This window comes from Taurulus bubalis, assembly GCF_910589615.1.
Source record: "Taurulus bubalis genome assembly, chromosome: 10".
Lineage (NCBI taxonomy): Eukaryota > Metazoa > Chordata > Actinopteri > Perciformes > Cottidae > Taurulus > Taurulus bubalis.
The window spans coordinates 26,729,514-26,754,513 of record NC_136598.1 but is presented as its reverse complement, the minus strand read 5'-3'; the positions used below and the strand labels follow the sequence as shown (position 1 = coordinate 26,754,513).

At 39.5% G+C, this 25,000-nt stretch overlaps 1 protein-coding gene across 1 annotated transcript; it reads right to left on the bottom strand.

Annotated features, from left to right (window-relative positions):
• Nucleotides 1-8,332: 8,332 nt before the first annotated feature.
• On the bottom strand, nt 8,333-24,648 carry LOC306742551 (uncharacterized protein; the record flags this gene model as incomplete). The annotated part of the gene is made up of 14 exons (XM_079224941.1): nt 8,333-9,286; nt 11,017-11,180; nt 13,290-13,350; nt 15,098-15,244; nt 16,176-16,281; nt 16,612-16,837; nt 17,885-18,017; nt 18,775-18,821; nt 19,356-19,380; nt 20,159-20,283; nt 21,027-21,153; nt 21,244-21,253; nt 21,362-21,473; nt 24,564-24,648. 14 exons carry the CDS (start codon nt 24,646-24,648, stop codon nt 9,254-9,256), a joined length of 1,401 nt encoding a protein of 466 aa, XP_079081067.1. The 3' UTR covers nt 8,333-9,253.
• Between the last annotated feature and the right edge of the window lie 352 nt (nt 24,649-25,000).

Sequence of the window (25,000 nt, the reverse complement as noted above, 5' to 3'; positions counted from 1 at the left end):
CACAACACGTACTATACAACACTTACTATACAACACAACATGTACTATACAACACAACACGTACTATACAACACTTACTATACAACACAACACGTACTATACAACACAACACGTACTATACAACACTTACTATACAACACAACACGTACTATACAACACGTACTATACAACACAACACGTACTATACAACACTTACTATACAACACAACACGTACTATACAACACTTACTATACAACACAACACGTACTATACAACACAACATGTACTATACAACACAACACGTACTATACAACACTTACTATACAACACAACACGTACTATACAACACTTACTATACAACACGACACGTACTATACAACACTTGCTATACAACACAACAGGTACTATACAACACTTACTATACAACACAACACGTACTATACAACACGTACTATACAACACAACATGTACTATACAACACTTACTATACAACACAACATGTACTATACAACACAACACGTACTATACAACACGTACTATACAACACAACACGTACTATACAACACTTACTATACAACACGACACGTACTATACAACACTTACTATACAACACGACACGTACTATACAACACTTGCTATACAACACAACAGGTACTATACAACACAACACGTACTATACAACACTTACTATACAACACAACATGTACTATACAACACAACACGTACTATACAACACTTACTATACAACACAACATGTACTATACAACACAACACGTACTATACAACACGTACTATACAACACAACACGTACTATACAACACTTACTATACAACACGACACGTACTATACAACACAACATGTACTATACAACACAACACGTACTATACAACACAACACGTACTATACAACACTTACTATACAACACAACATGTACTATACAACACAACACGTACTATACAACACTTACTATACAACACAACACGTACTATACAACACAACACGTACTATACAACACTTACTATACAACACAACACGTACTATACAACACGTACTATACAACACAACACGTACTATACAACACTTACTATACAACACAACACGTACTATACAACACTTACTATACAACACAACACGTACTATACAACACAACATGTACTATACAACACAACACGTACTATACAACACTTACTATACAACACAACACGTACTATACAACACTTACTATACAACACAACATGTACTATACAACACAACACGTACTATACAACACTTACTATACAACACGACACGTACTATACAACACAACATGTACTATACAACACAACACGTACTATACAACACTTACTATACAACACGACACGTACTATACAACACAACACGTACTATACAACACTTACTATACAACACAACACGTACTATACAACACAACACGTACTATACAACACTTACTATACAACACAACACGTACTATACAACACTTACTATACAACACAACATGTACTATACAACACAACACGTACTATACAACACAACACGTACTATACAACACTTACTATACAACACAACATGTACTATACAACACAACACGTACTATACAACACAACACGTACTATACAACACTTACTATACAACACGTACTATACAACACAACACTTGCTATACAACACAACAGGTACTATACAACACGTACTATACAACACAACACGTACTATACAACACTTACTATACAACACAACACGTACTATACAACACAACATGTACTATACAACACAACACGTACTATACAACACAACATGTACTATACAACACAACATGTACTACACAACACAACACGTACTATACAACACAACATGTACTATACAACACAACACATACTATACAACACAACATGTACTATACAACACGTACTATACAACACAACACGTACTATACAACACAACACGTACCATACAACACGTACTATACAACACAACATGTACTATACAACACAACACGTACTATACAACACAACACGTACTATACAACACAACATGTACTATACAACACGTACTATACAACACAACATGTACTATACAACATGTACTATACAACACAACATGTACTATACAACACGTACTATACAACACAACATGTACTATACAACACGTACTATACAACACAACACGTACTACACAACACAACATGTACTATACAACACGTACTATACAACACAACATGTACTATACAACACGTACTATACAACACAACATGTACTATACAACACGTACTATACAACACAACACGTACTATACAACACAACATGTACTATACAACACAACATGTACTATACAACACGCACTATACAACACAACACGTACTATACAACACAACATGTACTATACAACACAACACGTACTATACAACACAACATGTACTATACAACACAACACGTACTATACAACACAACATGTACTATACAACACAACATGTACTATACAACACGTACTATACAACACAACATGTACTATACAACACAACATGTACTATACAACACAACATGTACTATACAACACGCACTATACAACACAACACGTACTATACAACACAACATGTACTATACAACACAACACGTACTATACAACACAACACGTACTATACAACACAACATGTACTATACAACACAACATGTATTATACAACACAACATGTACTATACAACACGTACTATACAACACAACACGTACTATACAACACAACACGTACTATACAACACAACATGTACTATACAACACAACATGTACTATACAACACAACATGTACTATACAACACGTACTATACAACACAACACGTACTATACAACACAACATGTACTATACAACACAACATGTACTATACAACACGTACTATACAACACAACACGTACTATACAACACAACACGTACTATACAACACAACACGTACTATACAACACAACATGTACTATACAACACGTACTATACAACACAACACGTACTATACAACACAACATGTACCATACAACACGTACTATACAACACAACATGTACTATACAACACGTACTATACAACACAACATGTACTATACAACACAACACGTACTATACAACACAACACGTACTATACAACATAACATGTACTATACAACACAACATGTACTATACAACACGTACTATACAACACAACACGTACTATACAACACAACACGTACTATACAACACAACATGTACTATACAACACGTACTATACAACACAACACGTACTATACAACACAACATATACTATACAACACAACACGTACTATACAACACAACATGTACTATACAACACAACATGTACTATACAACACGTACTATACAACACAACACGTACTATACAACACAACATGTACTATACAACACAACACGTACTATACAACACAACATGTACTATACAACACAACACGTACTATACAACACAACATGTACTATACAACACAACACGTACTATACAACACAACACGTACTATACAACACAACACGTACTATACAACACAACACGTACTATACAACACAACATGTACTATACAACACAACACGTACTATACAACACAACATGTACTATACAACACAACATGTACTATACAACACGTACTATACAACACAACACGTACTATACAACACAACATATACTATACAACACAACACGTACTATACAACACAACATGTACTATACAACACGTACTATACAACACAACACGTACTATACAACACAACATATACTATACAACACAACACGTACTATACAACACAACATGTACTATACAACACAACATGTACTATACAACACGTACTATACAACACAACACGTACTATACAACACAACATGTACTATACAACACAACACGTACTATACAACACAACATGTACTATACAACACAACACGTACTATACAACACAACATGTACTATACAACACAACACGTACTATACAACACAACACGTACTATACAACACAACACGTACTATACAACACAACATGTACTATACAACACAACATGTACTATACAACACAACACGTACTATACAACACAACACGTACTATACAACACAACATGTACTATACAACCCAATTCAACACATGAATATGAAAATAGATGTTATAAAGCTCATTATTAAACTTCATTAACACCGAGGACGACTATCAACATAATATCAGTTATTTACTTATCATTTGAATTGTGAAGAATAAAAACACATTTAGTAGTTTTGATGGTTGTACAAATTAAAATAATTTCGACACCTTGAAAGCATCTTTCATGATTCGTGTCGGTAATAATTTAATACTTTTAACAAGAAAACGTACAAAGAAACGTTTAAAATATCTTTAATTTAGAATACTGAAGGTGACCAACATTCACTTGAGGATTCTATACAGGGAACTGATTGGAGGAAGATAGCAACATCTTCTTATCCACAATACAGACCATAATTAACAGTTTCCTTAACTTCTTTAACTGTCTTCAAGTCCAGTTGAGACATACGATGACGCTGTTATTAAAAATGGTTTCCATCCAAAAAGGCAATTTCAAGAAAATCTGCAACAGAAAATGCAAACGTTTGTTTCCATCCGTCCACTAACGCCATGTTTTGAATAAGCTTGTTTTGGCTTCTGTTTCTGCGTTCGCCTCAGGATGTGTTCAAAGACCGTCAGAAAGATGAGAATCTGAATCCTGCTTGTGCTGTTTGGGCCCATTGGACCCAAATGAGTCCTCGCCTGAATGTTCTCTGTTCTAAACCCTCTCTAACTTTGTTCTGCTTCACTTTATCAAAGTCAACCTTTGCAGAGAGAATGTTCACATATTGAGCTATGATTTGGGTTCGAGAATGTTCACATATTGAGTTATGATTTGGGTTAGAGAATGTTCACATATTGAGCTATGATTTGGGTTAGAGAATGTTCACATATCGAGCTATGATTTGGGTTAGAGAATGTTCACATATTGTGTATGATTTGGGTTCGAGAATGTTCACATATTGAGTTATGATTTGGGTTAGAGAATGTTCACATATTGTGTTATGATTTGGGTTAGAGAATGTTCACATATTGTGTTATGATTTGGGTTAGAGAATGTTCACATATTGTGTTATGATTTGGGTTAGAGAATGTTCACATATTGTTATGATTTGGGTTAGATAATGTTCACATATTGAGCTATGATTTGGGTTAGAGAATGTTCACATATTGAGCTATGATTTGGGTTAGAGAATGTTCACATATTGAGCTATGATTTGGGTTAGAGTTGGACCTTACAGCTGCATCATTTAAAAGAAATAATCATCCTCAAAGTGATTTTTTTCTAGGCGGACCTGAAACCTTTTCATTGTTTTCTGTGTGTCATCTTCATTTACTCTTAACCAGTAACATATAGACTGATATTTACACATCTGAACAAAATCTCACATGTGTACCTTTTATTATAACACCAACATTATTCAAATAGCCCTAGTGGTTGCAGAGATACACCCTTTTTAGTTTGGGGATGACATTTTCGAGGAAAGGGCCTAAAAACAGGTTGGTTTTGGTAATTATCGGCCAATCAGTATTTTCCCTGCTGTTTCCAAAATTGATGAGAAATGTGTTGCATTTCATTAAACACCCCAACAGCTCTCCATATCACCTACATCCTGTGCAGATTGGTTTCAAGGATAATCATTCGACTGAAACAACCAATTGCTTTCTCCTCGAGAATTTGAAGCTTAAAATGGATAAAGGGGGTGTACCGTAGTAGCAGCGGTTTTTCTTGACCTCAAGAAGGCGTTTGACACGGTAAAGCACAGTGTCCTGATTAATAAACTGTCAAATTTGTATTTTTCTCCTATCTTGAAGGAAGAAGGCAGTGTGTCAGAGTGGGTGGTGTTTCATCCTCTACTCTGAGATCTAATGTGGGAGTACCCCAGGGTTCTAATTCAGGACCTTTATTATTCAGTTCATACATGATTTGCCGGGTGTCTGCAATGGATGTGATATTCAAATGTACGCTGATGACACAGTGATTTATGAGCACGCAAAGAACAAAGAGCAAAGAGCAAAGAGCAAAGAACAAAGAGCAAAGAACAAAGAGTAAATTGCACTTCAGCTCACACCAACAACGACACATGCAACTAACTGGCTTTCAGATTCCTGCCTCACCTGAATGTCAAAAACAGTTTTACTAATTACTTCTTCACAAAGAGGGCGTGCAAAGTGTCACCAGAGCCAGATATTTATGTTGCTGGCAAGAGGCAGTGACAGATTTTAATATATTTAGGATTTTTTATTGATTCTAATCTCTCTTTTAATCGTCTTAACACGGTAGACCCTCTATGGGGTCTAGACCTCTTTTCCCCTGTTTGAGTCGTCGTAGGAACCCCACATTAATTCCAATACTTGTGTTTATTGTATGTATTTGTTCAGCAAAGTATTATATCTGCAAAAGAAAAAACACTTTTGAAAATTATTTTGATCATAAATATGAACATGCAGCATGAGTATGAGCAAGGTGTTTCAAAAAGGAGTCCTTGAGAGCTCCAGAGTTTAAACAAGAGTATTGTTCGGTGCCGTAACAACAACCCACAGACTATTAGTGCACCTTTTTAGAAAGATTAAGACCTAAAGCATCGACATATGCAACAATAAACACAATCAAGGAAAGCATTGGCATGTTAGGAAGCATATTCAGCCAAAATAAATGTGTTTTTAAACATGTGACCTTATGCATTTTAGATAAGAACCAGTCAAACCATGCAGGCATCTCACCTACTGCTTAACCTGAAGTGTGATGTGAGTTAGTTGTGTCTCTACGTTGCTGTCTGTCTATCCATGAATCTTAGTTGCATTGTGTTATTGGACATTTTGTAATTTCAGGCTGCCATAAAACAATCTGTCCAGGGACAGCAGATGAAGATTAGCCTCTCTGGCTAACTCTGGCTCACTTATTCTTACTGTTGATTGGTGTGCATTGTCCTTGCAAAATGAACAAATAAATAAAATATATATAAATACATACACAATATTCACTTAAACGCAGAAGTTTATTGAGCTCTTTGAGATGAAACAATACACATCGATACACATGACGACAACACATACCCAGCACCAACGTGAATAGTATCGTATTTAAATGTAGTTTTTACACTTCATGTTTGTTCAGAACGTAACGAACAGCTGGAAGGAAGTCGTCTTCCTTGTGTTCACATCGTCTCCAGAGCAGAAAGCAAGACGTCGAGTGCCTGAAGGCTGAATCACAGAGACTCTTTTCCTCACACGTAAAATACTGGAAATAAAACACAGGAAGCAGAATCCCAAACCGCTCTCTCTAAATGAATACAACTGTAATAACCCCTTTATTTCACTAAAAAGGTAAATAAACTATCAATTGCACTTTCAGATTATATAATCCCCTCTTTATGAATATTTAAGATACAGTAAACACAAGTAAATACTTATATGTATATATCTATAACCCTGATATAAAAGTGCTGTACATGACTGGTCGACCACTTAGTGACCGTCTATCCCTTAACCTATAACCACCTCATAATAAAACTACAGGACATCCCATAACTTCTCAAACTGAACACGAGCATCTTTCAGAGAATAATTCTCACGGTGTTTACTTAAAACAACAACAAAGTGAACGGCAGACATCGTATAACTTTAACAAATCTGAGGCAGTTTCCCCAAAACACCTGAGAAATGGCCGAAAGTAATAACATACGACTCATCAGATCTAGAAATATTAGTGATGTTTACTTCCCAATAACTGATTTTATATTGTGTGTATATATGTACACACACACACACACACACACACACACACACACACACACACACACACACACACACACACACACACACACATACATATATACACACACATCTCCCTCAAACAACTATTATTTCCCTTCATCTAATACTCAGATTTACTGAACAAAGCTTGAACGCGTCGTAATGTAACTCAATGCGACCTCCGTTAGCATTAGCGGCTAGCTCTGGTATTTAACGGCTAACTAGCTTTCCTGACAATTTTTGTTGCATAAAACAAACACTTGTTTAATAAATTGCATTGACGTCTATAGGATCTGTAATTCTCTGTCCCCCCCCGCCCCCCCCCAAAAAAAGGGGCGTGGCCTAGACGTTTAACCTAGCTTAGCACAAAGACTGAATGGTTCAGTCCAATTAAAAAGAGGAAATACATTCCTTCAAACAGCTCTAACATGTCTTGTTGTGACGAGCAGCTAGCTAGCGCTGACGCAGCTAGCTAGCGTTGAAGCAGCTAGCTAGCGCTGACGCAACTAGCGTTTGTTCAACGCGCAAGCTAGCTGCTCGTCACAACGTTTTTAAATGCAGATGTGTATTTTGGGGTTTTAAAGTCTTTGCTGGACCCCCAGTCATCGTGCTAAGCTAACTAGGCTAAACACGCTCTGAATGCTTCTCTATGGAACAAAGAGATTAAACGGATACCCTCCTCTCAAGCAACTAATTACTCCTTACAAGAACAGGTCAAAAGGTAGAGCACATCACATTACATTAAAAACACAGTTTACATGTGAAGACGAGTCCAAACACCAACGTGCTGAAAGGGAAACTCTCAGCACATGAAACCAAACCGTGTTCACTCCCCAACACCACACAACACTCATTACTATATCTGACATCAAGTTGAACCCCAGCAGGAAGGGAAACGTCTTAAAATCATAAATCACACATCAATTAACCGGCTCTTAACAAATAATTATTAAGAAGTCTGTTATTGGAATGACACACATTTGGAATATACTTTAAAACAGCTGTAATATTACAATATAACCGTAAACGGTACCTTTTAGAGAACATTCCCTCCCCGCTGGATTTGTTTTTAGATTATAGGGACCAGGCTTTTAAAAAATAAACGAATGGACCCTAAAAACTAACTAAAATATATTCTGGAAGGATTTTAAACATCTTTATCTCCAGACTTACTTACTGAGGACGACTTGTTACTCAAATGTAACAAACGATGGAAGTTTCACAGAAACCAACCAATGGGCATCCAACGTTTCTGTGCAGGTTTCAAACAAATAACCCGTTTGCAAGTCAGGTATTTGCACCGAGCACACGAAACCCAGGATGTTTACATAAACAGGTCAGCACTCGAGCTCGGGAGAGAGAGCATCCCATAATGATTATGGTCTCTCTCTCTCCATTAGCATTCAAGTCTGAACCAACTCAGAACGTTACTGTCGGGGTCTCCAAGAAGCCCTGCCGGGCGGAAGGGGGGTCAACCGGATCTAGGTGGCAAACTCCGGTTCCCCTAAAAGAGAGGGAGGGAAATGAGTTAGCACCAAGCTATCTATCACAAATACAAGCGTCTCTAGAGAATATATGCAACACATTTTACTCTATTATTTGTGTAGATATTATCAGAAGAGCAAGTCCAGGTTTCTTTTAATTTAAAGGTAACACGGGTAAGGTTGTCGTTGTGACTGTGATGACGAACTTTTGTGATGACGTATTTTCGTGGGCGCTGCATAGAGGGAGGCATAATAATGCTCTGAACACGTTAGCTTTGTTTAGCTACGATAGCTGAACATACAAAATGCTATCAGACTCCTTTATCTGGCAGAGAGGGGAGAGGGCGGCTGGCTAGTTAGACTGCTAGCTAGCTAGCTTGTCCATCCCCAGAGTTGGCTAGTTAGATAGTTAGTTAGCTAGCGTGTCCATCCCCAGAGCTGGCTAGTTAGTCACCAGCCGGTCGCTGGGCTGGTTTTCTGTGGCCCATTAGCATGGACGCATGGTGGAATTAGCAAGGCAGCTAAGTCCTCAACCAGTGCAGCACCAGAGCGTGGCAGAACCAGCAAGCTAGCAGGCTGGCTAGCCATCTCTTCATCTCTCCAGTAGATCAGCCTTTCAGCAACATTCCTCTCCATCTCTTGCAGCTTAGCGTCACTGCGCTGAGCGGTTTAGCAAACGGCTAAGCTAAACTATTAGCAACGTCTTCTCTCCATCTCTTGCAGTTTAGCGTCACTGCGTTTAGCAAACGGCTAAGCTAAACTATTAGCAACGTCTTTTCTCCATCTTTGAAATGTTTTTGCTGATATTCTAGCTCTGTAGGATCAGCTCAAATGTTCTCAATATCTATCCTGAGACCCGACAACACAACTACTGACAGCCTGGATGTGTAACGTGATCGGTGGCGGTCCTTCCTTTGTTTTGCCTCCAGCTCCACCGTGAGCTAACCATGGCGTCTCAAGAGTCCATTACACATCTGAGTTATGCATTCAGGTGGCGTTCCCCTTCAGCTGCAACATAAACTTGTCAATCCCAATCTTTCTAGGAATTCGATGGTTTGAACCCGGTGCTCCTCTGTCAGCAAACATCCCCACGCAGATCACAGCTGCCTGCAGTCTGAATTCCGTCGGTACGTTTCTCAGGCCTCTTGTCAAGAGAGGTTTCAGAAATGTTGACTTGTACCGACTGGTTCTCGTCGTCTCACGGCATCCTATTGTTATCTCCTGAGAGGTATTCCGCTGGAGGAGACACCTCAGGCCGCTGAGCAGTGACAGAGAGAACATCTAAAAATAAGCAAGCAAAACGGCTCCGCCCCTTTTGAGTCTATTCACCGTCGCAATTATGTGGATTCCTTCGCTCTTCAAACGCACGGCTCTAACGCCTCTGAGCTTTGACCGGGAGCAGGGAGGTGTGAGTCCAACAGGTCTGCAGACACACACACCGGGTACATTTTGTTTACAGAGTTCTGAATCAACGTTGACTCACTAATCGGTTTGTGCTGCCCCGCCAAAATAAAGCTGAACAACACACCAACTTGTTTAATCAGCTTGAATGTCTCCCGGCTGCAACTGCTGTGGAGTCAGTGCCTGCTGAGTAAACTTTCCTCCAACGGGATCGCATCTTAATCAATATCACTTTCTATAAAAGCCGTTTTGAATGTCGCTGCCATGTTGTTCTCTGGAAGAGCACGTGGCTCCCGGTCATTAAAGTGTTAATAAATAATCTGTAAAAACTAAATCTCCGCCGGCGTACCATGAGGTGATAGTAGCTGCCCATCTGCAGCAGACACTCCAGCGTCTCCAGCATCTGCTCCTGGCGGAGCGTGTTCAGTCGGGTGGGATTTGGGAATCTGCTGCATTCCAGCTTTCGTACGGCGGCTTTCAGAGCCACAGAGGCAACCTGCAGGACGCTCATGCCTGAGAACACACACACACACACACAACGCTTACAAGGCTAGCCTTCGCTGGAGAAAATAAAATGTTCTGCTGTGAACGTATTCTAGACGCCTGAAAGAAAAAACCACAAGACTCCGTTGACAAAACCAGTAATTTGACATCGTAGAAGACGGAAGCTGCAGGCCGCTGACTCCGGCGGTTAGTTTGTTCGTGTTATTGTGCGACTTTGATGAATCTGAACGAACTCTTTAAAACACCAAAGTCACACAATAACACAAACCAACCGATCGAGGCAGTAAAACAGCAACTCCCGTCTCCTACGAGCTAAAATTGCTGTTTTTGTCAACGGAGTCCGGTGTTTGAAAAGAGGGCACAGATAACTGGTGTGTCTGACAGAGCAAGTGAACATATTCTAAATACAGCAAACACTTTAGCTAACAGAGATGTGTTTGTTCACTTTAGCTAACAGAGTTGTGTTTGTTCACTTTAGCTAACAGAGTTGTGTTTGTTCACTTTAGCTAACAGAGTTATGTTTGTTCACTTTAGCTAACAGAGTTGTGTTTGTTCACTTTAGCTAACAGAGATGTGTTCGTTCACTTTAGCTAACAGAGTTGTGTTCGTTCACTTTAGCTAACAGAGATGTTTTTGTTCACTTTAGCTAACAGAGTTGTGTTCGTTCACTTTAGCTAATAGAGATGTGTTCGTTCACTTTAGCTAACAGAGTTGTGTTCGTTCACTTTAGCTAACAGAGATGTTTTTGTTCACTTTAGCTAACAGAGTTGTGTTTGTTGACTTTAGCTAACAGAGATGTGTTCGTTCACTTTAGCTAACAGAGATATGTTCATTCACTATAGCTAACAGAGTTGTGTTCGTTCACTTTAGCTAACAGAGTTGTGTTTGTTCACTTTAGCTAACAGAGTTGTGTTCGTTCACTTTAGCTAACAGAGATGTGTTCGTTCACTTTAGCTAACAGAGTTGTGTTTGTTCACTTTAGCTAACAGAGTTGTGTTTGTTCACTTTAGCTAACAGAGTTGTGTTTGTTCACTTTAGCTAACAGAGATGTGTTCGTTCACTTTAGCTAACAGAGTTGTGTTCGTTCACTTTAGCTAACAGAGATGTTTTTGTTCACTTTAGCTAACAGAGTTGTGTTCGTTCACTTTAGCTAATAGAGATGTGTTCGTTCACTTTAGCTAACAGAGTTGTGTTCGTTCACTTTAGCTAACAGAGATGTTTTTGTTGACTTTAGCTAACAGAGTTGTGTTTGTTGACTTTAGCTAACAGAGATGTGTTCGTTCACTTTAGCTAACAGAGATATGTTCATTCACTATAGCTAACAGAGTTGTGTTCGTTCACTTTAGCTAACAGAGTTGTGTTTGTTCACTTTAGCTAACAGAGTTGTGTTCGTTCACTTTAGCTAACAGAGATGTGTTCGTTCACTTTAGCTAACAGAGTTGTGTTTGTTCACTTTAGCAAACAGAGTTATGTTTGTTCACTTTAGCTAACAGAGTTGTGTTTGTTCACTTTAGCTAACAGAGATGTGTTCGTTCACTTTAGCTAACAGAGTTGTGTTCGTTCACTTTAGCTAACAGAGCTGTTTTTGTTCACTTTAGCTAACAGAGTTGTGTTCGTTCACTTTAGCTAACAGAGTTGTGTTTGTTCACTTTAGCTAACAGAGTTGTGTTCGTTCACTTTAGCTAACAGAGTTGTGTTCGTTCACTTTAGCTAACAGAGTTGTGTTCGTTCACTTTAGCTAACAGAGTTGTGTTCGTTCACTTTAGCTAACAGAGTTGTGTTCGTTCACTTTAGCTAACAGAGTTGTTCACTTTAGCTAACAGGCTTCTTTCCTGCGTAGTTTACCTGCTAACATGGCTTCTAAACACTGGAACAGCCGACTTGTTAAAATCTTATTTTGAAACTTTTGTAAAAAAAAATTATTGTAATTATTGCACCTACTTGTTTTTCGGCCTTGTTTCTTTTATTGTAATGTTTTAAATGTGTTTTCATTGTTGTTATTAATTACCATCTGACCATTTAGGAGCTACCTCTTTACTAAAACAAGTTTTATAAATTAAACTCGTCATCACTAATATTCCTGCGTAGCCTCAAGCATTTGAAAGGTTTCGTACTGACCGGAGTTATCGGTGGCTTCAACGTCGACGTACACGCCGTCCAGCATCGTGTTTTTCAGAACCTAAAAAAATAAAAAGCACACACTGGTTAATAAACACATATGTTTGTATATCCAATGCAGCATTTTCATAATCACATCTCATTAGCAGGTCTGATCGTTGAATTATGTTTTTATTTTCCCACACTCTTAATTAATTTCTACCATTTACATTTCTATTCATATTCTTTTCCTCACCAGAAACATCAAACAACGTGTCTTCTTGACTCGGCAGAAGACACTTGGGGTTTTATGACTTTTTCCCCAGTTAATAAAACTATGTAATTATGTTTTTCCTGCTGAAGCTCTGCTTCCCTTCCTGAGTTTCATACGCAGTCAGAGGCGTCAAACAGTATAATTATGTTTTTTATTATTAACCCTTTCTGCCAACATGGTCCTGCAAATTTGAAATAGTGCAACTTCGTCTCCATGTAGATTTGTTCACGCAAACCAAGAAGATTGATCTAAAAGCACAAGTTATTTTTATTTACAATATTAATACCTGTAAAAAAGTCTATATCTCATGATTTATTGGGAGAAACAACGCAATTCTCTGTAAAACAGACATTCAGCAATGGAGTAATGTTTCATAACCACATGAACTATTATGGTGTGGCATCTGTGTGGTTTTGCAGAGGTTGCACAAGATCGTGTTGAGTTACGCCCACTCAGAATGAGCAATAATTTTGTGGCAATGCGTTACATTCAAGAATTCAAAATGTTGTCAGACAACATGTCTACATGTGAGCGGCGCTTCAAAGAGAACACGCACAGCGTAATGACAGGTTTCTGTAGCGCCAACAAGTCTGACAGGAGGCATTCAAAGTATTATATATTATTATATAACGCTAGTGAACCGATCAGGACAGGAGATAACAGGAGATTTATGGAACAACTGTTCTGAAATATCAGACAGAAGGGAATATAATGTGAATTTGAGAGCTAACGTTAAAATTTGAGAGCTAACGTTAAATACCTAAAACAGGGTTCATACACATTCTGACCAGTGGATTTCCAAGACTTTAAACCAAAATGTCCATGACAAACATTTAGTGAAATCTGGGTGTAAACAGTAAAAAGTGAGTAAATGTAGTATTTAAACTAACAATGAGAATACAAAGCATACAGTAAACCTTAAATGACTCAAATGAATGAGACAATAGTTTGATTAAAAGAATAAACATTTATATAGATGCCTGTATGTATGCCTGCTTATATTCTGAGTCTTTCTTTTAAAAGCATATTCATTATTTCAAACTCAGCGTAAATGAACACATGAACACATGAATATAACACATTTACATGACTTTTACTAAACTTTGGGGAGTTTATGTTTTTTCAAGGACTTTTCCAGGCCTGGAAATAACCATTTTAAAATTCCATGACTTTTCCAGGTCCTCCATGAGCGTAAGAACCCTGCTAAAAGCTTTTATTATCTTCTATAAAACTAAATTATGCCGCTTTGCCAATTGTTTAGAGGATATTGCGCTCACATCGTGGCGCTCGATCCATCCGCTGGATCCGATCAAATAAACGATATCTAAATAGTCAGCCATCTTTGGTAGCGAATGTGTGAAGCTAGCTAACGGTATTAGCGTCTAACCGCGGAGTAAACGGTAAAAACGGAAGACAGCTTAAGTGTAGTTTTCTAAAATGGCTATTTGTATTTTGCAAAATACAAGGAGCCATTTTAGAAAACTACACTTAAGCTAGGAACCATTTTACCGTTAACACGCAGCAGAGGCCCCGCCCCCGACCCGTTTAGCCTCACCTCCAGCACTCGGGTGAAGCCTCTCTCGGCGCTCAGGTGCAGGCAGGTCTTCCCCGAGCCGTCGGCCTCGTTGACGTTGGCGCCCAGCAGGATGAGATCCGCCACCATCACGTGGTGGTTGTGCTTCGCCGCCAGGAGGAGCGGCGTCTGCGTGAAAGAAGACGTCGAGTTAAGGATCGCTCACCGTGAAAACGTAGACTTAGTCTGAGGCGCCGAGACGTTCACGGGACATAAGAAAGGACAGTTTACCCCAAAGACTCTGATAAACAATCAATGTGACGTTGTTTTGGGTCTACAGGCGATGAGTTGTCGTTATTTATTTACCGTTCATGCCACGGAAAGAGAGGCTCTAGAAGCAGAACGACAAAATAACCAAATCACTAATATCATGAATCATTTCCTCATTTTAGCTAGGAGGTAAATTCTCTTCCCAAGAGAACGCAAAAAATAAAAATAATATAATAAATATAAATATAATATAAATACAAATTATATAAAAATATAAATTATATAATAAATATAATATAAATACAAATTATATAATAAATATAAATACAAATTATATAAAATATAAATTATATAATAATATAATATAAATAAGAATTATATACAAATATAATATAATAAATGTAAATTATGTAATAAATACAATATAAATATAAATTATATAATAAATATAATATAAATAAACAATATGTACAAATATAATTTATATAATAAATACAAATGATATAACAATATAAATTATATAATAAACATAATATAAATACAAATGATATACAAATATAAATTATACAATAAATATAATATAAATACAAATTATGTACAAATATAAATATTATAATAAATATAATATAAATACAAATTATATACAAATATTAATAAATCCCTTTAAGGCTGATCAAAGTAACCCGTACTTTGAATCAATGGAGCGGTCTCGTCGTCGCTACGATTACCTCTCGCTAAAACCAGCGCTAGGCCCCGCCCACTGTAGCCGATTGGCTAATCATTACTTCCCCGTGGCGCTCATTATTAGCTCCATGACCCAGAACCCGGCCACAGACGTGAAGCTCGTTACCATCCCATCGGAGTCTTTGAGGTCCAGGCTGCTGACGGCGGCCATTCTTCTGGCGAGCGCGTAGCCCAGAGCCCTCTTCCCCACACACGCCACCTGGTGGAGAGCGCTGAGGACGACAACAGCTGTGAGAACGACGGACACCTGAAGGCAGCACGGCAACTTTAAGAAGCTCTAAGACAGACACACACACAGACAGACACACACACAGACACACACATACACACACGCATACACACACAAAGACACAGACACACACGCATACACACACAAAGACACAGACACACACACAGACACACACACACACAGACACACACAAAGACACAGACACAGACACACACACACAGACACACACACACACACACACAAACACACAGACACACACGCACACACACAGACAGACACACACACACACTCACTCACACACTCACAGACTCACGTCTTGCCGTGCTGGTCGGTGGCCAGCAGGGCGGCGGCGGCGAGGCCCTCCAGCTGGCTCTCCTCCCTCTGCAGCTGAGCCCAGAAGAAGGAGGACTTGTTCCGGTTCCAGGCGCCGACCCGCTGCTCCTCCTGCGCCCCCTGCTGCTCCGGGCCCGGCCAGCAGGGGGCGCAGCAGTCGGGGCTCGGGATCATGTCGTCAGACTCGTCACTGTTGTACTCCGAGCCTGAGAGAGGAGAGACGTTATTTATTATTATAATAGTATGATTATCATCAGAGGAAATATGATTGTTTTCAGCGAGCGGAGCCTGAACGCATCGTAATGTAACTGCAGTGAACCTCTGAACGTCAGCGGTGCTGCTGACGCACGTTTCTCACCAAAAACACAGTCGTCTAATACTTTTACAGGATGGAGCTTGAACGCACCACAATGAAACTAAATGGAACCAGAAACTTGTTAGCCGCTAACTCCGGCGCTGCTAACGCCACTAGCGCTCCTCCTGCTGATTTAAACGTTATATCTTTGCTGAATATCCTCCGTTAACGATCGGCAGTAAAACATTGATTTCACACCATGATGACGACACTCCCCGGTCATTTCCCCACAGTTTACGGCGCTGACTTGCGTAACAGAGGTTACGGTTAAACTGGTTAATCCCGGCATTCCTCAGAGGGAAGGGCGGTTGAAGTCGCTGCCAACGTATTTATCACGGTGGAATTATTTAATTGATATATATATATATATATATATTAAAAAAAATACATAATATATATATATATAATAATAAAAAATAATACATAATGTACATATATATAATACATAATATATATATATGAATAAATAATATATATAAATAATAATAAATACATAATGTGTATAAATAATATAATAAATACATAATGTGTATAAATAATATAATAAATAAATAATGTATATATAATAAATAATAATATATATAAATAAATACATAACTTATATAAATAATAATAATTAATATAAATACATAATGTATACATAAAAATAATAAATAATATATATAAATAAATACATACTATATATATATAATACATAAATACATAGTATATATATACAATAAATAAATACATAGTATATATATATATATATATATAGTATATATGTATATATTAAATAAATTCATAGTATATATAATAAATACATATTATACTTATATATAAATAATAACATAATACATAAATATTATGTATACATATTGTATATATACATAAACGTGGCCGTGACCCCGTGACCTACCGGGTGGAGACCACTGTGGGGACAGCGGGTTGGGTGGAGACGGGGACGGGGAGCTGCTGCCCGTCCTCAGATCCTCCTCCAGCACCTCCAGGATGAAGGCCAGCTCCTCCAGGCTCCTGGTGGAGCGCTTCCTCTGCGGGACAGAGGCCAGGAATGCAGTCGTTACCACGCTGGCAGCTTGATTCATGTACTGCTTCAGCTCCATGTATTTACTGCTTCAGCTCCATGTATGTACTGCTTCAGCTCCATGTATTTACTGCTTCAGCTCCATGTATTTACTGCTTCAGCTCCATGTATTTACTGCTTCAGCTTCATGTATTTACTGCTTCAGCTTCATATATTTACTGCTTCAGCTCCATGTATTTACTGCTTCAGCTCCATGTATTTACTGCTTCAGCTCCATGGATTTACTGCTTCAGCTCCATGTATTTACTGCTTCAGCTCCATGTATTTACTGCTTCAGCTTCATGTATTTACTGCTTCAGCTTCATGTATGTACTGCTTCAGCTCCATGTATTTACTGCTTCAGCTTCATGTATGTACTGCTTCAGCTTCATGTATGTACTGCTTCAGCTTCATGTATTTACTGCTTCAGCTTCATGTATTTACTGCTTCAGCTTCATGTATGTACTGCTTCAGCTCCATGTATTTACTGCTTCAGCTTCATGTATGTACTGCTTCAGCTTCATGTATGTACTGCTTCAGCTTCATGTATTTACTGCTTCAGCTCCATGTATTTACTGCTTCAGCTCCATGTATTTACTGCTTCAGCTTCATGTATTTACTGCTTCAGCTTCATGTATGTACTGCTTCAGCTTCATGTATTTACTGCTTCAGCTTCATGTATTTACTGCTTCAGCTTCATCGCTTCCTGAGCTCTCAACACTCACCGTGGAGCTTTGCCGCGCTGCTCGCATCTTCACTCTCTGTCCGTGTCCTGAGGAAGAAATACAAGAATTATAAAATAAGAAAAGGGCTCATGGGATCCAGAACGTGAATGGAGATATTTAATGAAATGAATGAACCACAGCGATGCAAAGAGGCTCAGAGAACTTCTGGGACGACGTACAGATGTTGTCACTAAGTCTTTCCCTTCGATCCGTTGCATTCAAAAGCTGTTCATGTGATTTAGGTCAAAGCAAAGACTTCATGTAAGAAGTGGACGCTGGTCTGTGGACCTAGAGGTCGCCATTTTGGCCGTCGCCATCTTGTTTTTTCTTCTCCTGAAGAGTTAGTAAACTGCGATTAGCTCGGCTGATACTCAGAGAGACTTCTCTTCTCCTCTACTGGACGCTTGGAACAGGAAGTTGTTCCTGTGTGAATCATAGCTTCCTGTTTCTCGTCCAGAGGGATCTTTGTCTCCTCCGGTTGAACCGCTGATCTGTGCTTTCTTCTCCTGAACTCAACCACGTCTACGAGTTCGTCCCCAACCAGAGAACAGCAACGCTCACAACACCTGAGGTTCACTCACCTTTGACATTTTGGCCGTATATCGTCTGTGAAAGAACAAAAACAAAGGGCAGATTTAATCCATATTATATATTATTATATATATATTATATATCATAACAAGGCATTTGTGTTGTGTAGTTGGTCATCCATGAAAAGACTCAAAGAGGAGGAAGGACATAAAGCTGTTTACCGCGCTTAGAAAGCCAAAACTAGATATTAATTATATTAATCTAGTAAAATGTAGTGTTGGTGATGAACTAGAATAAATACAGATGCTTTCACATGAATATAAAATAGATATTAGAGATGAATTATGATTTAACAGTTTAACAGCTCTGAGCTCATTATTAAACTTCATCAACACCAAGAAAGAAGAGATTTGTTCATCAATAAAGACTACTTTACATTTGAAATATGTGTTTTTAATGATGAAAAAAACACTATAAATTACTATAACAAAGTAAAAGTATAACATTTAGTATTTTTGATGGTTTATGACAGTGTGTTAAAACAAATAAATGTTGTGGATCCTTGTGTTTCAGCTGCTGCAATCAAACCATGAAGAGATCATTATTGATCAATAATGAGTTAATACGGATAATTATTGATCAATAATGAGTTAATATGGATCTTTATTGATCAATAATGAGTTAAAATGGATCATTAATGATCAATAATTAGTTAAAATGGATAATTAATGATCAATAATTAGTATCGGCAGCAAATAAAGAATCTCTAAAAGTAATATCTGCGTTCCTTCTTTCCTTCCGTGACTGTGCTCTGGGTTGTGGTCATATTTCATCCTCCCATAAACCCGTTCACCTGGAGGTCCTGAGGCTGCAGGCCCTGGTCGGTGCGGACCTTCCTCAGCAGATCCCTCACGGGCCTCTTGACCCGGACCCCCAGGTACACCTTGCCCCCGCCGCCGTACACGCAGCCTCTGGACTCTGAGGGCACAAGAGGGCGTGAGGCGTTCAGGCTCCACGGCAGAAACCAGCCGTGAGACGACGAAGAAAAGCTGTTTCTCCGTCTCTATTTGGGATTTTGTGAATATAGACTGAAGAAGCTCAAACTGACTTTAAAGAACTTCAACGACGAACTCTTCAGGGACCGCAGAGCAAAAAGAAAAGCTGATTTTTAATTAATTTTAATTTTACGACAGCTCATTTGTTAATATAATATAAATATATATATATATATATATATATAAATATATATATATATATATATATATATAGTATCTTTTTGTATTCCTTCTTCAGCATTGAAATTAACGAGGTACATAAACAAAGTACTTTGCTTCAGTAGAAGTTAGTTATGCATGTACCCAGTTATTATTACTACTTAGTTATTATTACTACTTAGTTATTACTACTTAGTTATTATTACTACTTAGTTATTAGAGTATTTCTTATTTTATGCAACTTCATCCACAACATAAAAACAACAAACACGAAGTTGCCACTTTATTAGGTACACCCATCCTGCAGTAAATCCTACTTTAATGAAGGACATACTGTTTTTAAGCAGTTTTAGAGCTTTTTTGGGGCATTTTGCTCCGAAAATATCCATAACTTAAACTTGGAGAAAGTGTGTTTTGTCCACTGCACACCTTTGCTAAACACTAAGTGAGGTTTTTGGGGACTTTGGACTAAACCCGGCCATTAAAGCCCGCTGAAGCCGCCCCTACCTGTCGGACCAGCGTCCACATCCAGGACAGTCAAGCCGGGATCAGGTGCGCGCAGCCCGGCCAGGCTCGCTCCGCTGTCCCCCGGCAGAGGCTCCTTACGTTTGCAGCGTCCTCGCATTGTAGACAGCTGGTGACAAGAAGGTGTTTTTAATTAGAATAATGATAATGACTGAACACACAACGAAACAAGCCGTTTAGAGGCTAAGCGTTTACGGACCTGTTCGGGCCTGAGAAGAGATGACGGCTCGTGAGTCACAGCCGCGGAGTGAGCGCGAGCCGCGAGGAGCTAACGGCTAGCAGCCGCGGAGAAGACGGCCACGCCCACTGACACCTACGAGGAGACGACCACGCCCACTGACACAACGAGGAAGACGGCCACGCCCACTGACACCAACGAGGAGACGACCACGCCCACTGACACAACGAGGAAGACGGCCACGCCCACTGCTGGAGGCAAGCAGACAGGACGTCCATGAAAAATTCTTCTTCTTCTTCTTCTTCTTCTTCTTCTTCTTCTTCTTCTTCTTCTTCTTCTTCTTCTTCTTCTTCTTCTTCTTCTTCTTCTTCTTCTTCTTCTACTATACATACAACAATATTGTGTATTTATGATATACATTTTATTCACTGATTTGAACCTCTTCCTCACGAGATGAGAAGCCATTTTAAATATTCACTGAAGCGAGAACGGTGAGCTTCATCCCTTCTATGTTGTCGTTATATTCATATTTCTTAAAGGAACATGGCGACTTAGAAAGAAAGACATTAACCATCCCCACGAACGATGTGCTTCATCTTTCACAACGTGAACATCTTCAGGTAAACCCTGAGGTATTATATACATGACGTTCAAATCAGGGAGTTAGTAAGTCCCTGAGGGTTCAGGGTTTGAGGCCTTAGGGAGGACACTGGGACTGATCCCTAGAGGAATTCTCTCATAGACTTCTATACAACCGGAGGAGTCGCCCCCTGGTGGTCAGTAGAGAGAATGCAGCTTTAACACATGAAGCATAGACTTCTATACAACCAGATGAGTCACCCCCTGGTGGTCAGTAGAGAGAATGCAGCTTTAACACATGAAGCATATACTTATATGCAACCAGAGGAGTCACCCCCTGGTGGTCAGGAGAGAGAATGCAGCTTTAACACATGAAGCATAGACTTCTATACAACCAGATGAGTCACCCCCTGGTGGTCAGGAGAGAGAATGCAGCTTTAACACATGAAGCATAGACTTCTATCCAACTAGAGGAGTCACCCCCTGGTGGTGAGGAGAGAGAATGCAGCTTTAACACACAAAGCATAGACTTCTATACAACCAGAGGAGTCACCCCCTGGTGGTCAGTAGAGAGAATGCAGCTTTAACACATGAAGCATATACTTATATGCAAACAGAGGAGTCACTCCCTGGTGGTCAGGAGAGAGAATGCAGCTTTAACACATGAAGCATAGACTTCTATACAACCAGAGGAGTCACCCCCTGGTGGTGAGGGGAGAGAATGCAGCTTTAACACACAAAGCATAGACTTCTATACAGCCAGAGGAGTCACACCCTGGTGGTGAGGGGAGAGAATGCAGCTTTAACACATGGAGCATAGACTTCTATACAACCAGAGGAGTCACACCCTGGTGGTGAGGAGAGAGAATGCAGCTTTAACACATGACAGATAGACGTCACTCTTCAGAACCGGAGTTTGCCGCCTGTTTTGGTCATCATACTTGGACCTTCTCAAAAAATCTTTTAATAAAACAGAATCTTTGGTTCTCTATTTAGAGTCTCAGCCTCTAAGTTGCATCCTGCTAGAACTTCAGCATGTCGTCGTTGTTATTATATTCATATTTCTTAAAGGAAGATGGTGACTTCCGTCACCACCAACAACGTGCTTCATCTTTTGCAGCGTGAACATCTTCAGGTAAACCCTGAGGTCAAACCTCTTGGTCGGTGGACATTCGTCACAAACCAAATCCCTGGTAAAAAATAGGAGATTTATCGCGAGTGGCTCTCCAGGAGGAAAGCGTTAGCCATTAGCCATTAGTCGTTAGCTCGTCAGAGGCGACGCCTTCTTCTCTCTTCCTGTAGTGTTGTTGTTCATCTTGGTGACACACCTCACACCTCTAGTGCATCATGTACAGATTGTGTTCACTGGAAGTGTTTCTCCACTTCGGCATCTTGCCAATGGCGCCTCACCTTGTTTTGTTTTAATTGCGGCGGCTTCTTGTAAACGGCTGATAATTAGCACGCGTTCCAAGGTATTGATGGTGCTGCGTCTCCTCAGGTGAGCCAGAAAAACAGAAGGGTGCGTACCGATAGGCGTATACCGATAGGCGTGTGAACTGGGCTTCATAATCAGATGAACTGGACTCTCGAGGCTCTGCACCGACACACGTTCACCTGCAGCGCCGCCCTACTGGTTCTACGAGTAATTACACACTCGGTAGATGACGAAGTGACGAAAATAAAAATAATCATGATAAAGTTTTATAATTCTTTTCGGTCGTATTATGATAGTTATAATATTAGTTATATTTCATCCTTTCTGACCACTAGAGGCAGTGTTTCAAACTGGATATATTCAGAATCGCGCTTGCTCTCACCCTAACGGTCGCCCCACCCAGAGCCTTTAGGGGCAGGGGGCCAGGGGGGCAGGGGGGCAGGGGGGCAGGGACTGAGGTCCTCGGGCCGGCTGTAAGTTATTTCTCCCAGCAGCATGCCAGCTACTGGGCACCTCAACAAGTCCTGGGGTCTTGCCATTCATAGGCTGAGCACAGCAGAAGTGGCTGAACAGCCTCGGCTTGTGCCACAGGCGAAGGACAGTAGAGGTGTCACAGCATTATCGCTCTACCCCCGGGGAGGGAGAGAGCATACCTGTCGGGCTGTCCCCATGAACAGGACCCCATTGAGCAGGTCAGGGTAAGTATGTACTTGTTCGGTCGGACAACTTGGGCAGACACTCGCCCAACCGGCCTTCGAGCAGTGCATTGACCAGGAGAAGGGAACCAGAGGCTGGCTTTTCAAAAGTAATCGGATCGGATTACGGCTATCGGATTGGATCAAATCTTGAAAGTGGGTTTTTCAAAAGAAAAAAAGGATTCAGAAATTGGATTGGATCACGTAATCCAATCTTGTTGTTGATCCGGATCAAACCTTGAGTTTGGGTTTTTCAAAACTTTGTTGGTAGGATTGGGACAATTTTGATCCCAAAAATCAGGATTAAACTGATCCCAGCAGGAGGGTGGATTCATGGTGGATATTAGTCATAAAACTAGGTAACTAAAATTAGTTAGTTAAAAAATACAACATTTATATCAGGCATTTTACAGTATTTATATTTATTCATCAATTTCACTTGAATTGTTCAACAGGAAGTACATAAAGTAGGTAGGCTATGTAGGCTAGCAACCTTTCAGTACAGCAAATTATAAATATTTCGGCCACATAAATGAATCCCCCAAACTGTCTTTGTTCATGAAACATTAATCACACTGACACAATCATCAGTCATGTACTCAAAAATAGTGTCTAACAATTGCATCTCTTACTGGTCGTCCAGTCGGGCCTCATTCTGACAGAATGCCGGAGGTTGGTCAGTGTCTCCAACGGGCTCAGGTGCATCAGGGACGTCATCACAGAGAAGGACTTTGCGCCATGTTGTGTAGGACAATGAAAAGCATCCATAATGTATTTGTGAGTCAAGTATGTATTTATTTATTTGGTGTAGGTCTCAGATGAGCGGACTGCAATGGAGGGGGATGTTTATATTGTTTGTTGTCCAGATTTGGTAATCCTTAATAGTTTGAATCCGGATCAGAATAATCCAATCCCACATTGCTTTGAAAAAACGTCATAAAAATAAAATGGATTACGTGATCCTGGATAGCAGAAAAAGGGATTTCCAAATCTGGATCAGTTTGATCCAGATTAAAACTTTTGAAACGAGCCTCCATCGGGGGAGCGGCGGCTTCATCCATGAGGTGGT